This window comes from Mytilus californianus, unplaced genomic scaffold (assembly GCF_021869535.1).
Source record: "Mytilus californianus isolate M0D057914Y unplaced genomic scaffold, xbMytCali1.0.p SCAF_20, whole genome shotgun sequence".
NCBI classification, from domain to species: domain Eukaryota; kingdom Metazoa; phylum Mollusca; class Bivalvia; order Mytilida; family Mytilidae; genus Mytilus; species Mytilus californianus.
In genome coordinates, this window is record NW_026262669.1 from 1,933,921 (window position 1) to 1,952,291 (window position 18,371).

Below are 18,371 nucleotides of genomic sequence, written 5' to 3' on the forward strand. Positions count from 1 at the left end.
GTTGAAAGACTTTAAAAAATCTATATATAACTTATTTTAAACGTTGTAATGAAAGGTTGGTAGTGTATTGAATTGTCCTAGCTAACCAATTTTGCCCTTATAATAATGATTAACGACCCTTAGTTAATTAGCTACATACCGGTACATCTCTCTTTACCTTAATCAGAAATTATGAATGAAATGAATTTTACCTGTGATAATAAAATACCGTTACCTGGCCAGGTGTAATATCATTATCGTATTCCAACAGGTAGCAATATTTATCAGGTTTTGATTACAATAAAACAGCGATACCTGTTTATTGTCAATCACAATGGGAAGCCTTTCTGAAGTCTGATGTCGGATTACCCACGAATGACACAATTACGACCTGATATTAACTATGTAATCATATTGTATTAATTGATTACAATTATGACAGAGATGAAATATGATTGACAAGTAATTTAGATCGAGAAAAATATAGCGCACATGCAGTCCTCGTAAAAGAGCAACACAAATACGTGGATAGAAAAGTATTATTTTTCGTTGTGGTTTAATATTCTAATTTCTCCTAAACAGTAATCGACCTGAAATATTTTCTGCTGAACGTAAAGCAAACGGTAAACGGACAAAAAGTCCCAGGACAGAAAGTCACAAATTTGATGGGACAAAAAGTCAAAAATAATGGTTTGACAATTGTTAAAATATATGAGAGAAAGATCTTGAAATATTTTTGTTTTATTACACATTTTCATTTTACAGTTAGGAAATTATTCTTTAGCATTGATAAATGACAATTTATTAAATTTTTATCATGCAAATTATCTATTTCTTGGCACCATGAAGCCGTTTAAGTACCAAGCCACTTTAAAATTGACATTTTGTTTTCTTAACAATTATATGATCATTATTGATATCTATTACATAAATTTTAATTACAAAGTTGCTTTATATATAATATTTCAAGAAAAATACAAAAACTTTTTTTTAATAAGTATTTTCTTATTCAAAGAAAAATAGTCTCAAAACTGAATTGTGACTTTTTGTCCTGTGACTTTCTGTCCTACATTCAAAGCAAACAACCACTGGTCAATCTGTTATTCTATTATTTCCTACCAATTCTTTATTTTTTTAAATATTTGTACAAGCATGGACTTCCATGTTACAAGCACCCAGAGGTTTTACCAAGTTAATCTTTGAAATTGAAAACCAATTCTTCTACGGTCCTTTGTATATGACAGACAATTCCGTGGTGACAGCACGAACCTACAGCTTAAAGCAATGTAATAGATGGCCTTTTGAAATAATTTGTTATTATAAAATCTAATTATATTAGGTTTGAATTTCCACTGATATGCTTCCATGTTAGATATAATAAAGGATCGATAGAATGACAAAGATAGAACAAAGAAGAAATGAAAAGACAAACATCGACATGTTTAACAAATGTTACTGATACTCATAATTACAAAATTAAATTGACGGAAGAGAACACGTAAACTTGACCATCTGTATAGAAAGTTATTAGTCAGAATTTGTTGTTTGATAAATGAGGGGGTCCTTTAGTTTTATTGAAAATTGTTTGCACATCATGCAAAGTTTCATTATTTATTTATGCAATAAATTGCAAATTGTTCGATTCTTCACTTGTATGATGATTCATGATGACAACCTCCAAATTGTTCCTAAAAAAAGGGAATGAATTTCGCTAGAACTATAAGAAAAGGGAATGAGGTATTCACTTAATTGATTTTTAAATTCCGCTAGAACTATTTGAAAAAGTTATACCAAGAAATTTTGAGAAATTTTGACATGGAAAAATGTTCTGGAAAGAACTGGATAATGAATTTTTTCCCCATTGTTTTAAATGGAAATAATTCAATTTCACTCTTCCTTTCTTAAACGAACAATATTTTTTTTAAAAGAAATCTAAAATCGATTACACCAAAAAAAAGTTATTAGTCAATGTCTTAGTGGTGTTGTCAATCACAGTGAAGAACCTTGAAATGGAAATAAAATATAGGATGTTAAGAAAGTATCTTAAAGCAGACATGTATATTTACAAATAGAAGTGCTTTGATGTGTGTCCTGTAAGCACCATCACTCCCATGAGATTACTCTTTCATCGATAAGGCTGTGTAAATACCGGATCTCCCACAGGCCTCTGTTCCGGCTAAACAAGATCCCAAGAGGGAACACACGAATTATCATATCTGCATCAAATAAATCCGATTAGCATCCGTCAGTTGACATGCTGTGTACAATAGAAGTTGTTTATCTAATTAGAGGCGTGTAATATTTCCGCGAGTGAGTCGGGTAGATGATAAAATCAATAATCTGACTTCTTTAGAATTAGTATTATTTGATTTGCGAGAGGAGGAAGATGTGTGTAACATAATAAGGAGTTTATATTTTTACGTATTTTCGTATTTTTTCAACGACTGCTTTTGACATTACAAAAATGAAAGCTTTCACGGGTAAGAGTTTAATATTTACTTAATTGTATTAAGTTTAATGTTTCAAATGTAAATCAACTATATTGGTACTTTGTAATGAACATTACTGATTTATAAGTTAAACAGTTAATTTTATTGTATAGAAAACCTTAAAACACCATCTTCTAAACTATTTCCATGTTTATCTTGAAATTAAACAAATAATAAATAATAAAGAGGAAATAATTCACAAAGCCACGTCATTTGGACTGTGATGGACAGTTGTTTTATTGGCAATCATGAAACCACAAATTATTATTATATATAATAGACCATATAATCCTTTATGTAAGACATGTGTATTGTTATAATTTTATTAATATTTTAGAAGTGAAATTTGACTTATTACTTTATTTGGGAAAGACGTCCCTTTGAAACATTTTTTGACGGAATAACAGGGGGTTCTTGAGGGACAGTTGTCTTTATTTGGCCATTGCTATACAAAATTGGTAAAAGATAAGATTAGATGGACTCTTTTATGGCGAGTTGGTTTACTGTTCTATCTTCTCTATGTGTGAACTGTTACCGTAGTATACAATGAGACGTGTAGATTTACAGGTTCCTTTATCAGTATTATGTTTGATAACATTTTATTCTTCGAGCATTAGAAATCCTCGCTATCCATTCGTAGAAGCGATAACGTAATCCTAAGTCAATCTTAATGCCCTGGCCCCGAGCATTATTTAAGAAACATTAATTGTCGAAATGCGTATCTGGTGCAGAAAGATTGGCATGCCGTTAATGTTATTGGCTAGCCTATTCTCACTAACGGTTACCTTATTTTAACTACCTAACACCAAGTACCTAGTACAATCTAAGCAGGTATAAACACCAATTACCCAGTATAAGTAACCAGTATTTGTACTATGATATATTGTGTATCAAATTCACAACAATGGACTCGATTCTGTCTTTGACGTACTATCGCTAGCTTGATACACCTTATTGTTCGCTGGCTTATTGTTCGCTAGCTTGAGTCTGGTCACACGACCAGCAAATACGGGGAGGGGGCAATACCAGTTTTGTGCAGGCATTATTTTGTCCTGAAAAATATAGCTTATCACTATACATGCTATACTATTCAATAGTATAAACATAGTAATAATTCTGCATTCTGTATTTTGAGCAAAATTCAGAACATAAAATACTGAAATTCAAAAGTGAACCCAAGTCTATGTTATAGGATAAGACGACATTGCGACTATAACACGGTGGGAAAACATCAATAAAACCCATGTTTACAGGAATATACAACCGTGTCATAGTTATTCATTATGTCGGCCTATACTTACATTCTACATCCATTTGTCTTAAAAAAAATTTGTTACTTAAAATGTCAATTCAACACGACTCAGCTTAAAAATGATCTGAATTAATTGTCCTCGTGATTTTAATGTTTTTCTTTCTGAAAATGGCTGAAGACTAATGTAAGTACTACAATGCTCAATTTACCATAGAATGATTGATTGACTGTTGGCTTAGGGACGACATCAAAAGATCAATGTAGGATAAAAAACTTAAATCAAATAGTTTGGGGGTGGGGGTTAAAATTGCTGCAAGTTTTGTTTATCCAAAATCGATTTTACATATATCCATATTGGTCAATCAACTTTTCCCAAATTAAGTTAAGAGGGGGGTGGGGGGTCAGTGAAAAAACTACGTGAATTAAGTTTTTTATCCTACATTGAACTTTTGATGTCGTCCCTTAACGTCCAATGAATTTACCATAAACAAAAGACAAAATGCCTGCAACGCTTTAATAAAAAAAAGAAATTGTCAATGATGAATCAAATAGATCATTTTGCATAGCTTTTTGTCTTTTTTTGTAAAATAAATTGAAGGGAAATATAGTATTAAGTAACCTATTTGAGAGTGATTATTTTAGTGAGGGAAATGCTAGAATTTCTGCGAGAAACATGTACTCTATCAATATGATAAACCTGTCTGGTGATTTTGTAATATTTACATTAATAATTAAATACACTAATCATTTGAGTATGTTAACATGTTGGTCTGTGTAATCATGTTGATTTGTGTAATCAGGATTTATTGATGTAACATATGGGATAACGTGTATTGACGTTAGATATAGATTTCCTATGGATCGACAAAGATACGTATATGTTACCCACGACAAATCAAGGCTAAGATACATGTAAATCTTTCAACAACGTTCAATAAATATGTTCGAACAAGTTTTAAAATGTATTGAATCTGTACATGATGTAGAATAGAGATTGCATATATTTTCATATGTTAAATGCATGAACAATAAAGACAGTTTTGTATTAGGAAAATGTCGACTTAAGGAACAAATTATTGTAAAAAAGTTTTAGACAATCTAGTGAAAAAGTGTCTGATATAATTTTTAAAATTTTCATGAAGAAAAAATGTGCAAGAGGGAAATGATGGTTTAAAACTTAAAAAGCTCGCTACCATATATATGAAATAAAACAATTGAACAGGTGCCACACGTGGATCTAGAACTGCTAACCCTTAATTCCTAAGCATCTGAGCTCACCTTCGGTTTTACTCTGTTGTTTTGTATAACAAGTATTGTAGTTCGTCTTTAGGTCGATATTCGTTGTTTTGCCATGGCGTTGTCAGTTTATCGTCGACAGAGTTTTGAATATGTCCTCGGTATCTTCCGGCTCTAATTTGAAAAGTTTTGAATGTGTCCTCGGTATCTTCCGGCTCTAATTTGAAGAGTTTTGAATATGTCCTCGGTATCTTCCGCCTTTAATTTGAAGAGTTTTGAATGTGTCCTCGGTATCTTCCGGCTCTAATTTGAAGAGTTTTGAATGTGTCCTCGGTATCTTCCGGCTCTAATTTGAAGAGTTTTGAATGTGTCCTCGGTATCTTCCGCCTCTAAGTTGAAGAGTTTTGAATGTGTCCTCGGTATCTTCCGCCTCTAAGTTGAAGAGTTTTGAATGTGTCCTCGGTATCTTCCGCCTCTAATTTAAAGAGTTTTGAATGTGTCCTCGGTATCTTCTGCCTCTAATTTGTAACATATGTAAACCGCACTATAATGCAGTGATTTGTTATGAACTTCCGATATTTCGTGTTCATTTTCCCAAATTAAAATTACTCATTCAGAGGTACAGGAAAGATTTGAGGAGCTTTTGAGTCTCAAAATATATTCAATACATATCATACATAAAAATTTAAAATCTGTATTGCGACATATAGAAATGATTCACAGAAATTGATATTTATTAAAATGTTATTACTTTTGCTATGAATTTACGCATAATGGCGTCACACAAAAAAACATCGCACGATTAAAAAGTATTGCAATTAGTTGTCCTTATTTCAACCATCTGTCATATTTTTACAGACAACTTCTGTTCAAGCGAGAGATAAATGGCATAGTATGTATATTGCAGTTCCCTAAAAATGTCGGCGAGCATTGCGAGTTATTTGATTTCTATCGTGTTAATTAAATGCAATGTACATGTTTATAACTTATTCCGTAACCTTCAACCTAATTTGTGGTCTAATTTAAAATTATTAATGACAATAATTTGTGTTCTTAAGAAATGTAATGTGAAAACTATCATGGACATTAATTAGATTTTATCGACTGACCAATTTGTGGAAAGATTGGTGGAGATATCCATCTGGAGTGTGACAGATGGCGGATTGTACAGATGATTTTAAAATTATAAATTCAAACACGAGTATCTAAAAATGTAGTGGAAAATTAAATGTTATTAAACACATTTTCTGCGTCCAAAGCGCTTTTCTGGATTAACCTTCTTCAGAAACGCCCAAACTCCAAAAGTTGATACCCAAGGATGTTAAAATACCGAAACACGTCAAAAAATATATGACCAAAAGAAATTGTCAAATCAAACTTTTCAGAGGGAGTTAAAACCGTAGTTTCTTAACAATTTATAAATTTATTATCGAAGAATTTAGAAATAATTTTCTATATCAAAATAAATCATTCAAACTCCTCAAAATTTATTGCCGTGTTTAAACTGTCATCAGATCAACCCACTTAAAAATAGCCTGAGATAAATTATTTTTCATTGAAATATATCTGAACTTATTAATAAGTTTGCTAATTTTGCCTCGTTTTCATAACAATATTTGAACGCTTTGAGGCTAAAACATTGGTCTGATGTTGATTTATTATCAGTGTATAAACTCTTATGCAATATTATGATTTTAAACCGATTAAGGTACAGATAAAGGCCGACAAATTCCAGATGATCGAACGTTCGGACCCCTCCGGCTATTGAGGGTGTATACGATTTTAAACTTGATGACAGGATGATATGCGAGATTTATCTGTTTTTGTACAAATTCCCCAGGATCCAATCATAAAGTACATATTTTTTGTGCGGGAGGGTGCATTTTACTAAAGTTAAATTAGAACGGTCGGGTGTTGTTTTCAAAGCGACAGCTCGCCATATTTGAGGAAAAGGATATACTAATTTTTCATAGAGAAAAACCGTTTATCAGGTTTCTAAACATTACGGCACTATACATTGAACATAATGACTGTGTCCATCATATGACAAAACACGGCGTACCTTGAAAGTGAACTAAAAAACCACCTCTTTGCGACGACTACAGCTACTCGCTGTTAGGTTGATAAATATCTGCATATATATCGTTAAATCTTCAATACCAGTAGCTAGGTACATTTAATCATCTATTGGTATAAAAATACATCTATATAATACATGTGCTGAGGTTATTTCATATTCTCATCTGTGCTGATGTTCTATTAATGTGGGAAAATTAATTAAGAAAATGGCATCATTAAATGTTATAGGACTGACCACCACAATGTTGCCTAGCAACGGTACAGACATTATGGTAAACAAAGAGATGCAGGTTGAAACAGTGATCGTGATTCTTTGGATATCCGGTGGAGTATTACTGATAGCCCTGATTATACTGTTGGCATGTATCCTGAGGACAAACAAGAAAGGCAGAAGACGTTCTAATCCTCTAAGGTATGGATAACATATCTCTCTCTCTCTCTCCCTCTCCCTGATTATACTGTTGGCATGTATCCTGAGGACAAACAAGAAAGGCAGAAATCGTTCTAATCCTCTAAGGTATGGGTTAACTCTCTCTCTCTCTCTCTCTTTGAACTGTTATTACTGTTAGACTTTATACTGAAAACTATCAAGAAAGACGGAAACGTTTTAATTCACTAAGATATGGATACGATTTCTCTCTCTCACCCAAACCGTTTTACTCTCCAGCATTGCTGCAGGTGAATTAAAGTTTGGTAATGCTGTTAATGAAATATAAAAGTTGAAAATTACGAGATTATTTTCTAGTTCTAGTTTCTTGTAGCAAATTGCTTATGTTAGGATGCAATAATTTGCTGTCAAAATATTTTAAACGTTACGTTAAATGACAACCGCCAAGATAAGACCAATCGCCTTTTTAAAAATATTCACTTAATAGGGTTTATATGAAGTATGACATCCCGGATATTATTTCCCTTCCGGATACATTTATTTACTTCTTTTAAAATTTTGATGACACGCCGGTCTAAAGCAAACAAATGAGGTTCTGTTAGTAAAGGGGTTAACAAATCTTTGGCGAGTGACTTCCGCATGATGTCACTTCATAGCTATACTAGTTTTTAAGATGTTTCATAACTGATTTGACAACATTGGTATAATGACGCTAAAATTGACTTTTCATCATGTTTAGTCTTTCCGAATCCTCGGTCATTATATTAATGAAAGTTAAATGTGTTATATCCGAACTCCTTGTACGTTTCGTAATGATGACGGTCCATTTCCTGTTTAAAAGTCAAAAATTCTAGTAATCGTCTGTAGTTATTGTATATCATGTTTATTGGCTCCTGTTTAACTTCATCGCAATAATCACTGTTAGTTTTCCATGATGCCTTTTTTACGTTTGCTATAAGACCGTCGGCATAGATTCAACCACTTTATCCTGTCTGCCTGTAGCAAACGATCCTTCAATCAGATCAGGTTTCCCACATATAGTGTGATTTCATAATTTCAGAAGTCACATTTATTGTACGTCTAACCCGAATAATTCAGTCTCTCCCCGTAATAGATCTTTCCTACTTGCGAGAAAGTAATCGTAGATCAGCGCAATATAACGACTGAATTATTCGGGTTAGTCCTGCTGCTGGTGGAACGCGGTAAAATCCCATCACCCAATCAAGATGGAAAGCCGCTATCTCTGCATGGTGGCGTTCATAACCACTAAAATAATAATGGTCCGGGATCGTTTCGACATCCCTTGCACATCTCATAGGTTTAAATAATGCACTTCAGCCGTTTTGAAATGATAAAACAAGTTTAATCTGAGTCCCTTCGTATATGTAAGAGAATGATAATCCCTTTCTTCATGATTAAGTACGAGCGTCAGCGAGTACTTATCATGAAGTAAGGGATTATTATTCTCTTACAAACTTAGAATATTGTAAAGTGCTCAAGGCTTAAATGATCTCTTGATTGGTTGTATTTAAGAATTAGTTTCATTGTCAGTGCAATGTTTGAAATTAATGCATGACTTCCTTTTTAGGCATGATTTCATTTATGGATTAGTTTTAATGATGTAAGGACCTTCTGATAATTTTGGAAAATATAATAAATTATGTTTTATACATTAGATGACACAACAGTACAATGAAATAGTAAGAAATGTTTCCTGGTTGTGAGTATGAATGTAAATCATGTAATATTTTAGCGAGGAATTATCTTTTTGTTTATTTCCATTTCAAATCAATAAATTCAAAATTTGAGTTACAAATAAATTTTATTTTACAGCCAATATTTTAGTCCAGTCCTTTACATCAAATGCTACTTCATTATGTCAGGGAAATGTTCAAATACAATGCCTTTAGAATAGTTTGAAATATATTCAAAAGTTAAACTAAATTTCCTTTTTTAGAATTTTATCAGAATATTGGAAATTACTATTCTCACCAACCGCGGATCCAGTAACCAATGTTACTGCACCAGTAAACTTCATCTAATTTTGATTTTTTTGTTTTTGTTTCAAAATTCAACTTTTAGTCAGTTTTAATCACAAGTTCTTTCAAGCTGATAAATGTGCTTCGGAGCATTTGTAACTCATTTATAGAAACTCTTTGTTTTGAACTGTAAGTAGGCCTAAACAATAGGATAACCCCTTACTAAGAACATGATTTCATTCATTCTTCACAATTAAGAAACACCAAATCCTACAATTTTATTGGTCGAGAGCACTTTGCTATCTTCTAAGTTCTTTAATTTTGTCCCTACAGTACGTTTGTTTGATATCGTTCAGTAAACCTTTTATGTCCGTCTCCATGGGTTCATATAACGCCGTCTGGTGGATATTTCTTTGAAACTGTAGCCAATTCTTGTTTGAGTGTTTTTACATCACATTACTAAAATTGAATAGTTCGTTTAATAAATAGTCGACGTCAGGGGAGCTATAATAACCAAATTTGACGAGTAACTAGTTTTGACAGTAGGTTACACTTTCAAAGTAAAACTGTCTTTACTCACCGCTTACAAACCGCTCGCCCCGCTACTATAATTTCTTTCATTAAGGTTTGTCCGTCTCACAGACATATGAACACTTTGTGTTCCATTGTTTTTAACGTATTGTGTTCCATTGTTTTTGACGTATTGCGTTCCATTGTTTTTAACGTATTGCGTTCCTTTGTTTTTAACGTATTGTGTTCCATTGTTTTTGACGTATTGTGTTCCATTGTTTTTTGACGTATTGTGTTCCATTGTTTTTTGACGTATTGTGTTCCATTGTTTTTAACGTATTGCGTTTCATTGTTTTTAACGCATTGTGTTCCATTGATTTTTGCGTATTGTGTTCCATTGTTTTTAACGTATTGCGTTCCATTGTTTTCAACCTATACATACTTGTTAAAATAAAATTAACAATTTGCCTTGTAATATGGTAAAAATACTGTACAAAAATACTGTATGACTGAAAACACAAAAAAAACAACAGTACTTTTATACTGCTAACCGACAAACGAAAAAAATGTATAGTATAAAATTTGAAAATACTACTTGCGAGCGACAATGGTATTGTAGTTTGGACAAGTTAGGCCTTTAATGGCCTAATATTAACCGTATTTCGAGGATTAGTGGCCCTCAATGTCCTAATATTACCCGTAATCCGGGAGTTAGTGGCCTTTAATGTCCTAATATTACCCGTATTTCGGGATGCCTTATTGGTAAAGCCAAAGTTTGGGAGTGTATTTTAAGAACTTGTAGAGAAACTTATAATCTTTTTTGGGCTGCGTCAGGGCTGTACAAATCTGGAAGCTGAACTTTAAGACACTGGCAAAGTTTTACTAAATGTAACGAATCATTGTTGTGTGTTAGAGATAATAATAAAACTATTCAATGTATTATTTCAGGCCTGGTGTCTTTAGAGTACTGGAAAGTGCAAATGGTGGAGTCAATCCAAGCTACACGAGTTACGACGAGATTTGGACATGGATTCCAGTTGTCAGGGGCGACGAAGCTTCATGTCCTCCACGCCAGGAAACGTCACGTAACGTAACCATATCACCAGCATCTACGTCACTGGCGTCTAATCTAGAACCACCACCATATAGTGTGGCCATTTCAACGCCATCTAGACCTCACAGCATTCCACGCTATTCATCTGCAGCTATGGCTGTATCCACGGCAACTACCTCGTCATACGGAAATCCGGTTAGTAATATAGCATCTACAGTCTCGATAAGTGCTGATAGGTCAGGTCAAACAATTGTCAATTCATGCTCTCCGGTAATTAGCTCACATGCCCAAAGAGGTAGGCATCACACATCACACAATGCACAAATTACATCAACTTCCGGTCACATATTCACTAGCACTCCTATATCGAGTCCTCGAATTAACCAAAGAGTAATGGGAAGAAACGAACCAATCAGAAACCCTGTGATAAATTCAAACCATGGGAATTCCACTTGTTCTCAGTTTGAAAGAAACCAACGACCCCAAAGTTGTTATGAGCATCCTAACGATGATGTAAGGAGTCCCCTTCCTAACAGACGATCACTTTTTGGGGAAGACCCAACAAGATTATATAGCAATCGGGATAGAATACACAGAAATGATATACCAACTGCTTCCCCTTGCCAGGGAAATACTCAGGTTGAAACGCCACCTTTCACCTATGACCCCGAAGAGGGTGTTTACTCATACCTTGCAGGAAGCATTGGACGACGGATATGGTGTGATATTCCCCCGAGTCTGTTAGACGAGGACGGACCACCACCATACACCCGCAATGCAGATCTTCGTAGTAGGGAATACTACCAGAGAAGACCCCGAACAGATAGACCTGCGCCATTAGTTAGGTACAAGTGCATGCCAAATGTCTGTTGTATGCGCATGTCACAGTCTGAATGTAGCTCGCTGAGTAAATTGCACACCATGTCCTCGATTCTAAATAATTGTTCTGCTGCATGGTTGTTGTTTGTATGTTGATATATTTATGCTTCTTCAACTTCATCCCTAAACACATACCAACAAATCCCATTTGTGATTCTGAGTCCGGACCGATTTATCACCCACAGAATCCCTTATCAAGCCCTAATCTATAAATTCGATTTGGGAAAGTTTTTTGTCAACTACTGAGTTACTCATCTCGAACCGGCACCTTCACGTCTGCAGCAAAAATCCGTACACCGGAAGCAGAGAAAACATATATTTAGCAAAAATAATCCGTTTACAGTTTAAGATACCATACCTTAACGGTAGTATTATTATGTCACATGATTTACTTTAAAATCCGCCATGTAACCAACTTTTAAGTATTTTGTCACATGATGAGGTGTGGTAACTGGTAAAAAGTAAAATAACAAAAATACCGAACTCCAAGGAAAATTTAAAACAGAAAGTTCTTTATCAAACGGCAAAATCAAAAGGTCAAACACACCAAACGAACGGAAAACAACTTCAAGGGGGTACAGGCATTTCCTTATGTAGAAAATGGTGGATTAAACCTAGTTTTATAACTAGCTAAACCTCTCACTTATATGACAGTCGCATACAAAAGATTTCCCAATAAGGAATTATTTAAGAAAATTGATCCTAACTCAGAATCCCAAAAGGTGTTAACATACCAACTAGTCATTGTTTGATCCCATTTTTATTTGCAACAGAAAAAACGTACCACTTACACTCTTATATAGTTGTGTTGTTGGATTGCCGTCTCATTAACATCTTCTTTAATTATACCAACCAATAAAAACAGTATCACCGTAACTCCTGTTCTTTCACAACTAATAACTGTATGACTCTTCCCTGAATCTCACCTAATGAACAGTGAATCTATCTCTTAAGATTATAGTGTAAAGCACTAGCTGTAACGCACCTGTTGAGAGAGTCCAGTGATGGTGTGAATGTAATATTAACAGTTTTCATCCCTCTTTAATTTGCATGAAGCATTGAATTTGTATCATATGATATATTTACTTCAAATCAAACTACCTAGAAATGTTTGGCTTTTGCGTATAAAAGAAATGCGTGTCCTTCTATGTTGTAAAATTGACCCGAAAGTTTTACGAGAACGTAAAGTTAAACCTTAACTGCAGTCAACATCTTTTAAAGACTGAACAATGAAATACATGTACTATGAAATACTAAATTTGGTATTCAAAATTTAAATTAATCACGATTGAACGCATTACAGTGTAGGTCAAGTGTACAGCAAGTGGAAGGTAACCGCGTCATTCAAAATATAATATAAAAATAAGAAGATGTGGTGTGAATGCCAATGAGACAACTCTCCAAAAGAGACCAAATGACATAGGAATTAACAACTATAGGTCACCGTACGGCCGTCAACAATGAGCAAAGCCCATACCACATAATGTTTGTATTGCATACGTTGTTGTAGTATATCCTATTAACCATAAGGTGCCTTAATTGATACAATGCAATATGAAATTATTTATCCATTATTCGAATACTAGTATCATAATATGATATATCTGTTAAACGCATGATTAAACCCCTATTAGGGGCTTATTTAATTTGAACAAAAATATCATATGTTAATTATATATATAACCCTTCCTTTTCAGGCTTGAATATGATTACTTCTGACAACGACCGTATCACGTGACTTACGTGTGATGCATAACATCAGAAGACGCCATTAGTGCCAAAGAATTCCGAATGGTGCCCAGACTATGACACAATACTCAAATATATGTGTTCAGATATTGCTTTAGTGCCTTAAATCGTAGTGCAATTGTGTTTACATATATGTTTAAATGCTGTTTTAAGCTGTAATATGCTTTAGTAAGCTTATTGTTTAGGCTACTAATCGCAATCTTTTTTGTGTGCAATCTTGCCAGGACTATGATATTATATGTGTATAGACAGTGTCGAGAGGAGAAAAAAAATCAAGTCATGTGCCAATGGTATGTTTGTATGTGTTTGCGTATGTATGTGTGTGTGTGTATGGCAGAAAATGTTTGCGAGGCTGTAGCCACTTTACTAAGTGTATTATCCTAATAAAACAGTGATTGTGCATTCTCCTGTTTCGTCAATACTGGTAATGTTTGCAGTATAACTGAATAACTTGTGCCTGTATCTAAACAGTACACTAGAATATTAATCTATTTCTGTTGCTAAAAGGGTTTCTGGAAGGGACATGCATGCAAGTTGGTGTACCTTTTTTTTTGTATGTGAAAATCAAAGACTTCATTTTTTGTATTCATGTAAAAGGTAACTGTGAAATTTGTTAAAACTGATCAACGTCAGTATTTCTTTCTATCTATAATTGTAATTCACGCTTCATTAGATACGTCTAAAGAAGCAACCAGTATTTGACTTACACAGAATTTATACGTCATCCCACACTATACTGTATGGGTTTTTTTCATTGTCGAAGGCCGCACGATTGCCTTGAATTGCTTACTTTTACTTCATTTGAACTCTGGTGGATAATTGTCTCTTGGCAATCATACCACATCTTCTTAGTTTTATATTAACCGTTTATACATCTGTTATGGTCAGGATTATCTTCCGTTTCCCGTGTAATACATCTGTAATGGTCTGGATTATCTCTCGTTTCCCTCGTAATATATCTGTTATGGTCTGGATTATCTCTCGTTTCCCGCTTAATCCATCTGTAATGGCCAATGAAAAAAATTCGACGTTGATTATGTCCCATTTATTAGAACAAATCTTAACTTCAAACTTACTCAGAATGCTCCAGACTCAGAAATTACATGTTATAAATTCAATGGTAACCCATTACCATCTTCAGACAAGTTAGTTGTCCTAGACATTATCCCTATGGTGAATTGTAAGGAATGATTTGGCGAGCGTGGGAGAGACTGAGCGATACTGATTAGATGGTGCTGATTGTATATATAACATAACTGTTTAGTATGTATTTATTTTTATGTTTATTCTTATTAAGCTTGTTCAGAGAAACGTTCACCTGTTGTGATATTCGCGAATTTAGAATCCAAAGGACACTGGGTTAATGCATTGTTCGTGCTACAAAATGATAAAAACGTCATATATTTTGTTGAACTTTAATTGTGTATGACGTTGTTAGGTGGGGTACGCTTTTGGAAATAGTACCCATATTACAATAGATTCTGAAACGGTTGAGTGTGCAGAAAAGATAAAGCTATGTTTTTTAAAATAGTTACTATAGTAATGTTTTAGAAACAAATTCTCATCTTGTCAAATGTAATTTACTTGAATTATTTTATACTAGAAGGAAAATTGTAATCTCGGGGTAATGGATTATCTTGTAAAAATTCTGTTAATTAAAATTTTAAACTAGATGGAAAGTCCCAAAGTTTGGGGTAAGGGTTAATACAAATCTAGCCGAAATTTCTTAATCAAATTTTAAACTAAAACGAAAGTCGTAGATTGGGGTAATAACAAATCTAGTCAAATTTTTTTTGATAAACAAATTTTAAACTTGATGGGAAGTCGTAAGTTTGGGGTAATTGAAAATCTAGTCGATTGTTTTAACCAAATGTTGAAATACATGGAATGTCATTAGTTTTGGGGTAATTGGAAATTTCTTTTAATTAAAACATGTGATACGCATACATGACGTATGTTTTAAGACGCCATTACTGGCAAACTACAGTAAGAAAATACAGTGAGCAATATAAAGATACAAGTATCTAGTCAATTATATTTATAATAAAGCCGTGTCAGTATTAACCCTGTCCATAAAGGTCCACGCCTTGTTGTTATGAAAACTATAAAAAAACGTTTTGTTTTTTTTTATAAACAAAGATGAAGACCTCCCCACCTACCGAGACCCTCACGTTCATGCTATTTTGTTAGGTACATGTTTAGAGAGCATCGAAATAAGAACGTATAGTTTTAAACTATTTAACAACGAGAGATTTAAGTATCATTCTATACAATTAAATTCATGATTGCCTCTAAACAACCTGATTGTCGGTATTAAATTACTAATAAAAACCAATGGTTTTCTGGTAACAACTTGACGTGGATCACGTGATTATGTTGTGTGGATCACGTGACTATGTTCTGTGGATCACTTGACTATTATCAGTATTAGACAATAAGTTATCTATGTAAATATATATAAATTATGTTGCCATATTATGTAGTTTATAATGAATTTCTATGTTGCATTATTTAGCTGTTAGATAAGTTATATTATTTGTATCTGATTTGTGTTTTCGCGTTACTTATATGAATTTTGATATGTTATTGTATGCTGTATATTTTATTAGGGAACGACCAATTAACTTTGAAAAGGGGTAAATGTTTTTCTTTATCATTCTGAAAAAAATCAAACAGCAAATTGTTTATATTATTGTCGCGAATTGTTTTTACTGAACCTTAACTTGAATGGCAAATACTTTCAATCAATTTTTTACCCTTCTCCCTAGGCCTGATCAAAATATTTTATTCTTCAATGTTGGAAATCGGAATAGTTCTAAGAGAAAAAAAATAATCACAACCCCCAGTCTCAGTGGTTATTCCCTTACACCTGACAGAAATTTCAAAATGGAACCATTTCAATCTGTTATAATGTATGACATAATTAATCTTAATAGCCATTTTATAATACTGTTTTATATAATTTGTATTTTGCCAGGCATTTTGATAATTTGTATTTTGCCAGGCATTTTGCCTCAGTGCTTATTTAATAAAACAATTTTATTAATACTGTATTGTTCGAAATTACAATTGATTTGATAACAGAAATACACTTACAATACGCCATCTTTTTACCAACATGTACAAATCATATAAACATACTGCTATCATGTCCCACATACACATACAAAACCTAACAATATTTGTAAATATAGCACTTTGATAATAATTACAACATGCACAATGTGCACCAAGTATACATTATTTACGTTTCTTCCAGTGCTCTCATATGGTATCGCACCGTATATTCCGGCCGAAATATTTCATTTAAATAATAATTAATGCAAGCCATAGATTAGTTGGACATTTTCACATGGTCTGGACCGTTATATTTTAATTTTATCTCGAGCTGTAGAAAAATAACAAACAGCACTTTTGTTAATGGAAAAACAACAAATAAATAAACAACCAGAAAACGTAAAGATTAAGCATCTGAAAAATGCGAGAGAAGGTGAAGGGATGCTGCGGTATAGGGTAGACAGTTTCATCAATGCAGTCTTGTTAATTTTGTTTAAATTCGAAATCTAGTTAAAAAATCTTGTTTGACTCATACATCATAGCGGTTGGTACAAGGCATTTTGTTTATAACTCTGTATACCTGACAGAGTGTCTCAGTTGAACACAGCTTATCTGGACAAAAGATGGACAAGGATATCTGGACAAAAGATGGACAAGGCTATCTGGAAAAACGATGGACAAGGCTATCTGGAAAAACGATGGAAAAGGCTATCTGGACAAAAGATGGACAAGGCTATCTGGACAAAAGATAGACAAGGCTATCTGGAAAAACGATGGAAAAGGCTATCTGGACAAAAGATGGACAAGGCTATCTGGACAAAAGATGGACAAGGCTATTGTTGTTGTTTGTTGTTTGTACTTGTTTGTTCGTCTGTGTTTTCCCGAGAAGTCATGTGTTAGTGACGGCGGTGTATTCTTTCGTACTATCCACAACTTTCGGTACTAGTAACTTGTTTATCCTTTTTGAGTATTACTAAATAACTACACAAATACTGAAAAAAATGTAATATACAAAACACAATAAAAAAAGCAATACGAATACAACTAAACATTGGAATGAACTAGCAATCTAGAAGTTTACAACAACAAAAAAGGGGGGGAAGGAAGTATTCACTGAAAATGGACAATTGAGGATCTGGATGGGTCAATATTAATAAGAATAATGGACAAAAAATGAAATAAAGTAAGTGGGGTGGGATAATGTCAAGAATTGAGAGTAGATGGCCTAAAAATATTTAGAAAAGAGAAAGTAGCCTAACATACTTCATAACTGAATGGAAAGACCAAATCAATATATCTGAATATATAATTAAAGGGGTTTGCTTCCTGTCTTTAGGCAAGTTTTGAATAAAGTTAAACAAAACCATATCGAATAGCAGGGAAGCACAGATAACACTCATTGGAATACCGAGTAAGGGGAAACAAAACCATATCGAATAGCAGGGGAGCACAGGTAATACCCATTGGAATACCGAGTAAGGGGAAACAAAACCATATCGAATAGCAGGGGAGCACAGATAACACCCATAGGAATACCGAGTAATGAAAACAAAACCATATCGAATAGCAGGGGAGAACAGATAACACCCATTGGAATACCGAGTAATGGAAACAAAACTATATCGAATAGCAGGGGATCACAGATAACACCCATTGGAATACCGAGTAATGGAATATCAATCTTAAAAAATAACAAATATGTGCATAAGACTTGGATGGA

At 33.6% G+C, this 18,371-nt stretch overlaps 1 protein-coding gene across 3 annotated transcripts; it reads left to right on the top strand.

Annotated features, from left to right (window-relative positions):
• The first annotated feature begins 2,362 nt into the window (after positions 1-2,362).
• LOC127731689 (uncharacterized) lies at positions 2,363-16,642 on the top strand. 3 transcript variants are annotated; one of them, XM_052240474.1, is made up of 4 exons: positions 2,363-2,459; positions 7,264-7,447; positions 10,861-11,811; positions 13,543-16,642. In XM_052240474.1, exons 1-4 carry the CDS (start codon positions 2,444-2,446, stop codon positions 13,562-13,564), a joined length of 1,173 nt encoding a protein of 390 aa, XP_052096434.1. In that variant the 5' UTR covers positions 2,363-2,443; the 3' UTR covers positions 13,565-16,642. The 3 variants fall into 3 exon arrangements, with proteins under 3 accessions (XP_052096434.1, XP_052096432.1, XP_052096435.1); XM_052240472.1 differs by lacking the exon at positions 2,363-2,459 and having other exon boundaries at positions 7,149-7,447; XM_052240475.1 differs by lacking the exon at positions 2,363-2,459 and having other exon boundaries at positions 7,149-7,447; positions 10,861-11,161.
• Positions 16,643-18,371: the final 1,729 nt, after the last annotated feature.

Coding starts and splice junctions, on each gene's coding strand:
- LOC127731689 (XM_052240472.1), top strand. CDS start 7,242: ATGGCATCATTAAATGTTATAGGACTGACCACCACAATGTTGCCTAGC. Junction 7,448..10,860: donor AGACGTTCTAATCCTCTAAG/GTATGGATAACA, acceptor GTATTATTTCAG/GCCTGGTGTCTTTAGAGTAC. Junction 11,812..13,542: donor AGACCTGCGCCATTAGTTAG/GTACAAGTGCAT, acceptor CTTCCTTTTCAG/GCTTGAATATGATTACTTCT.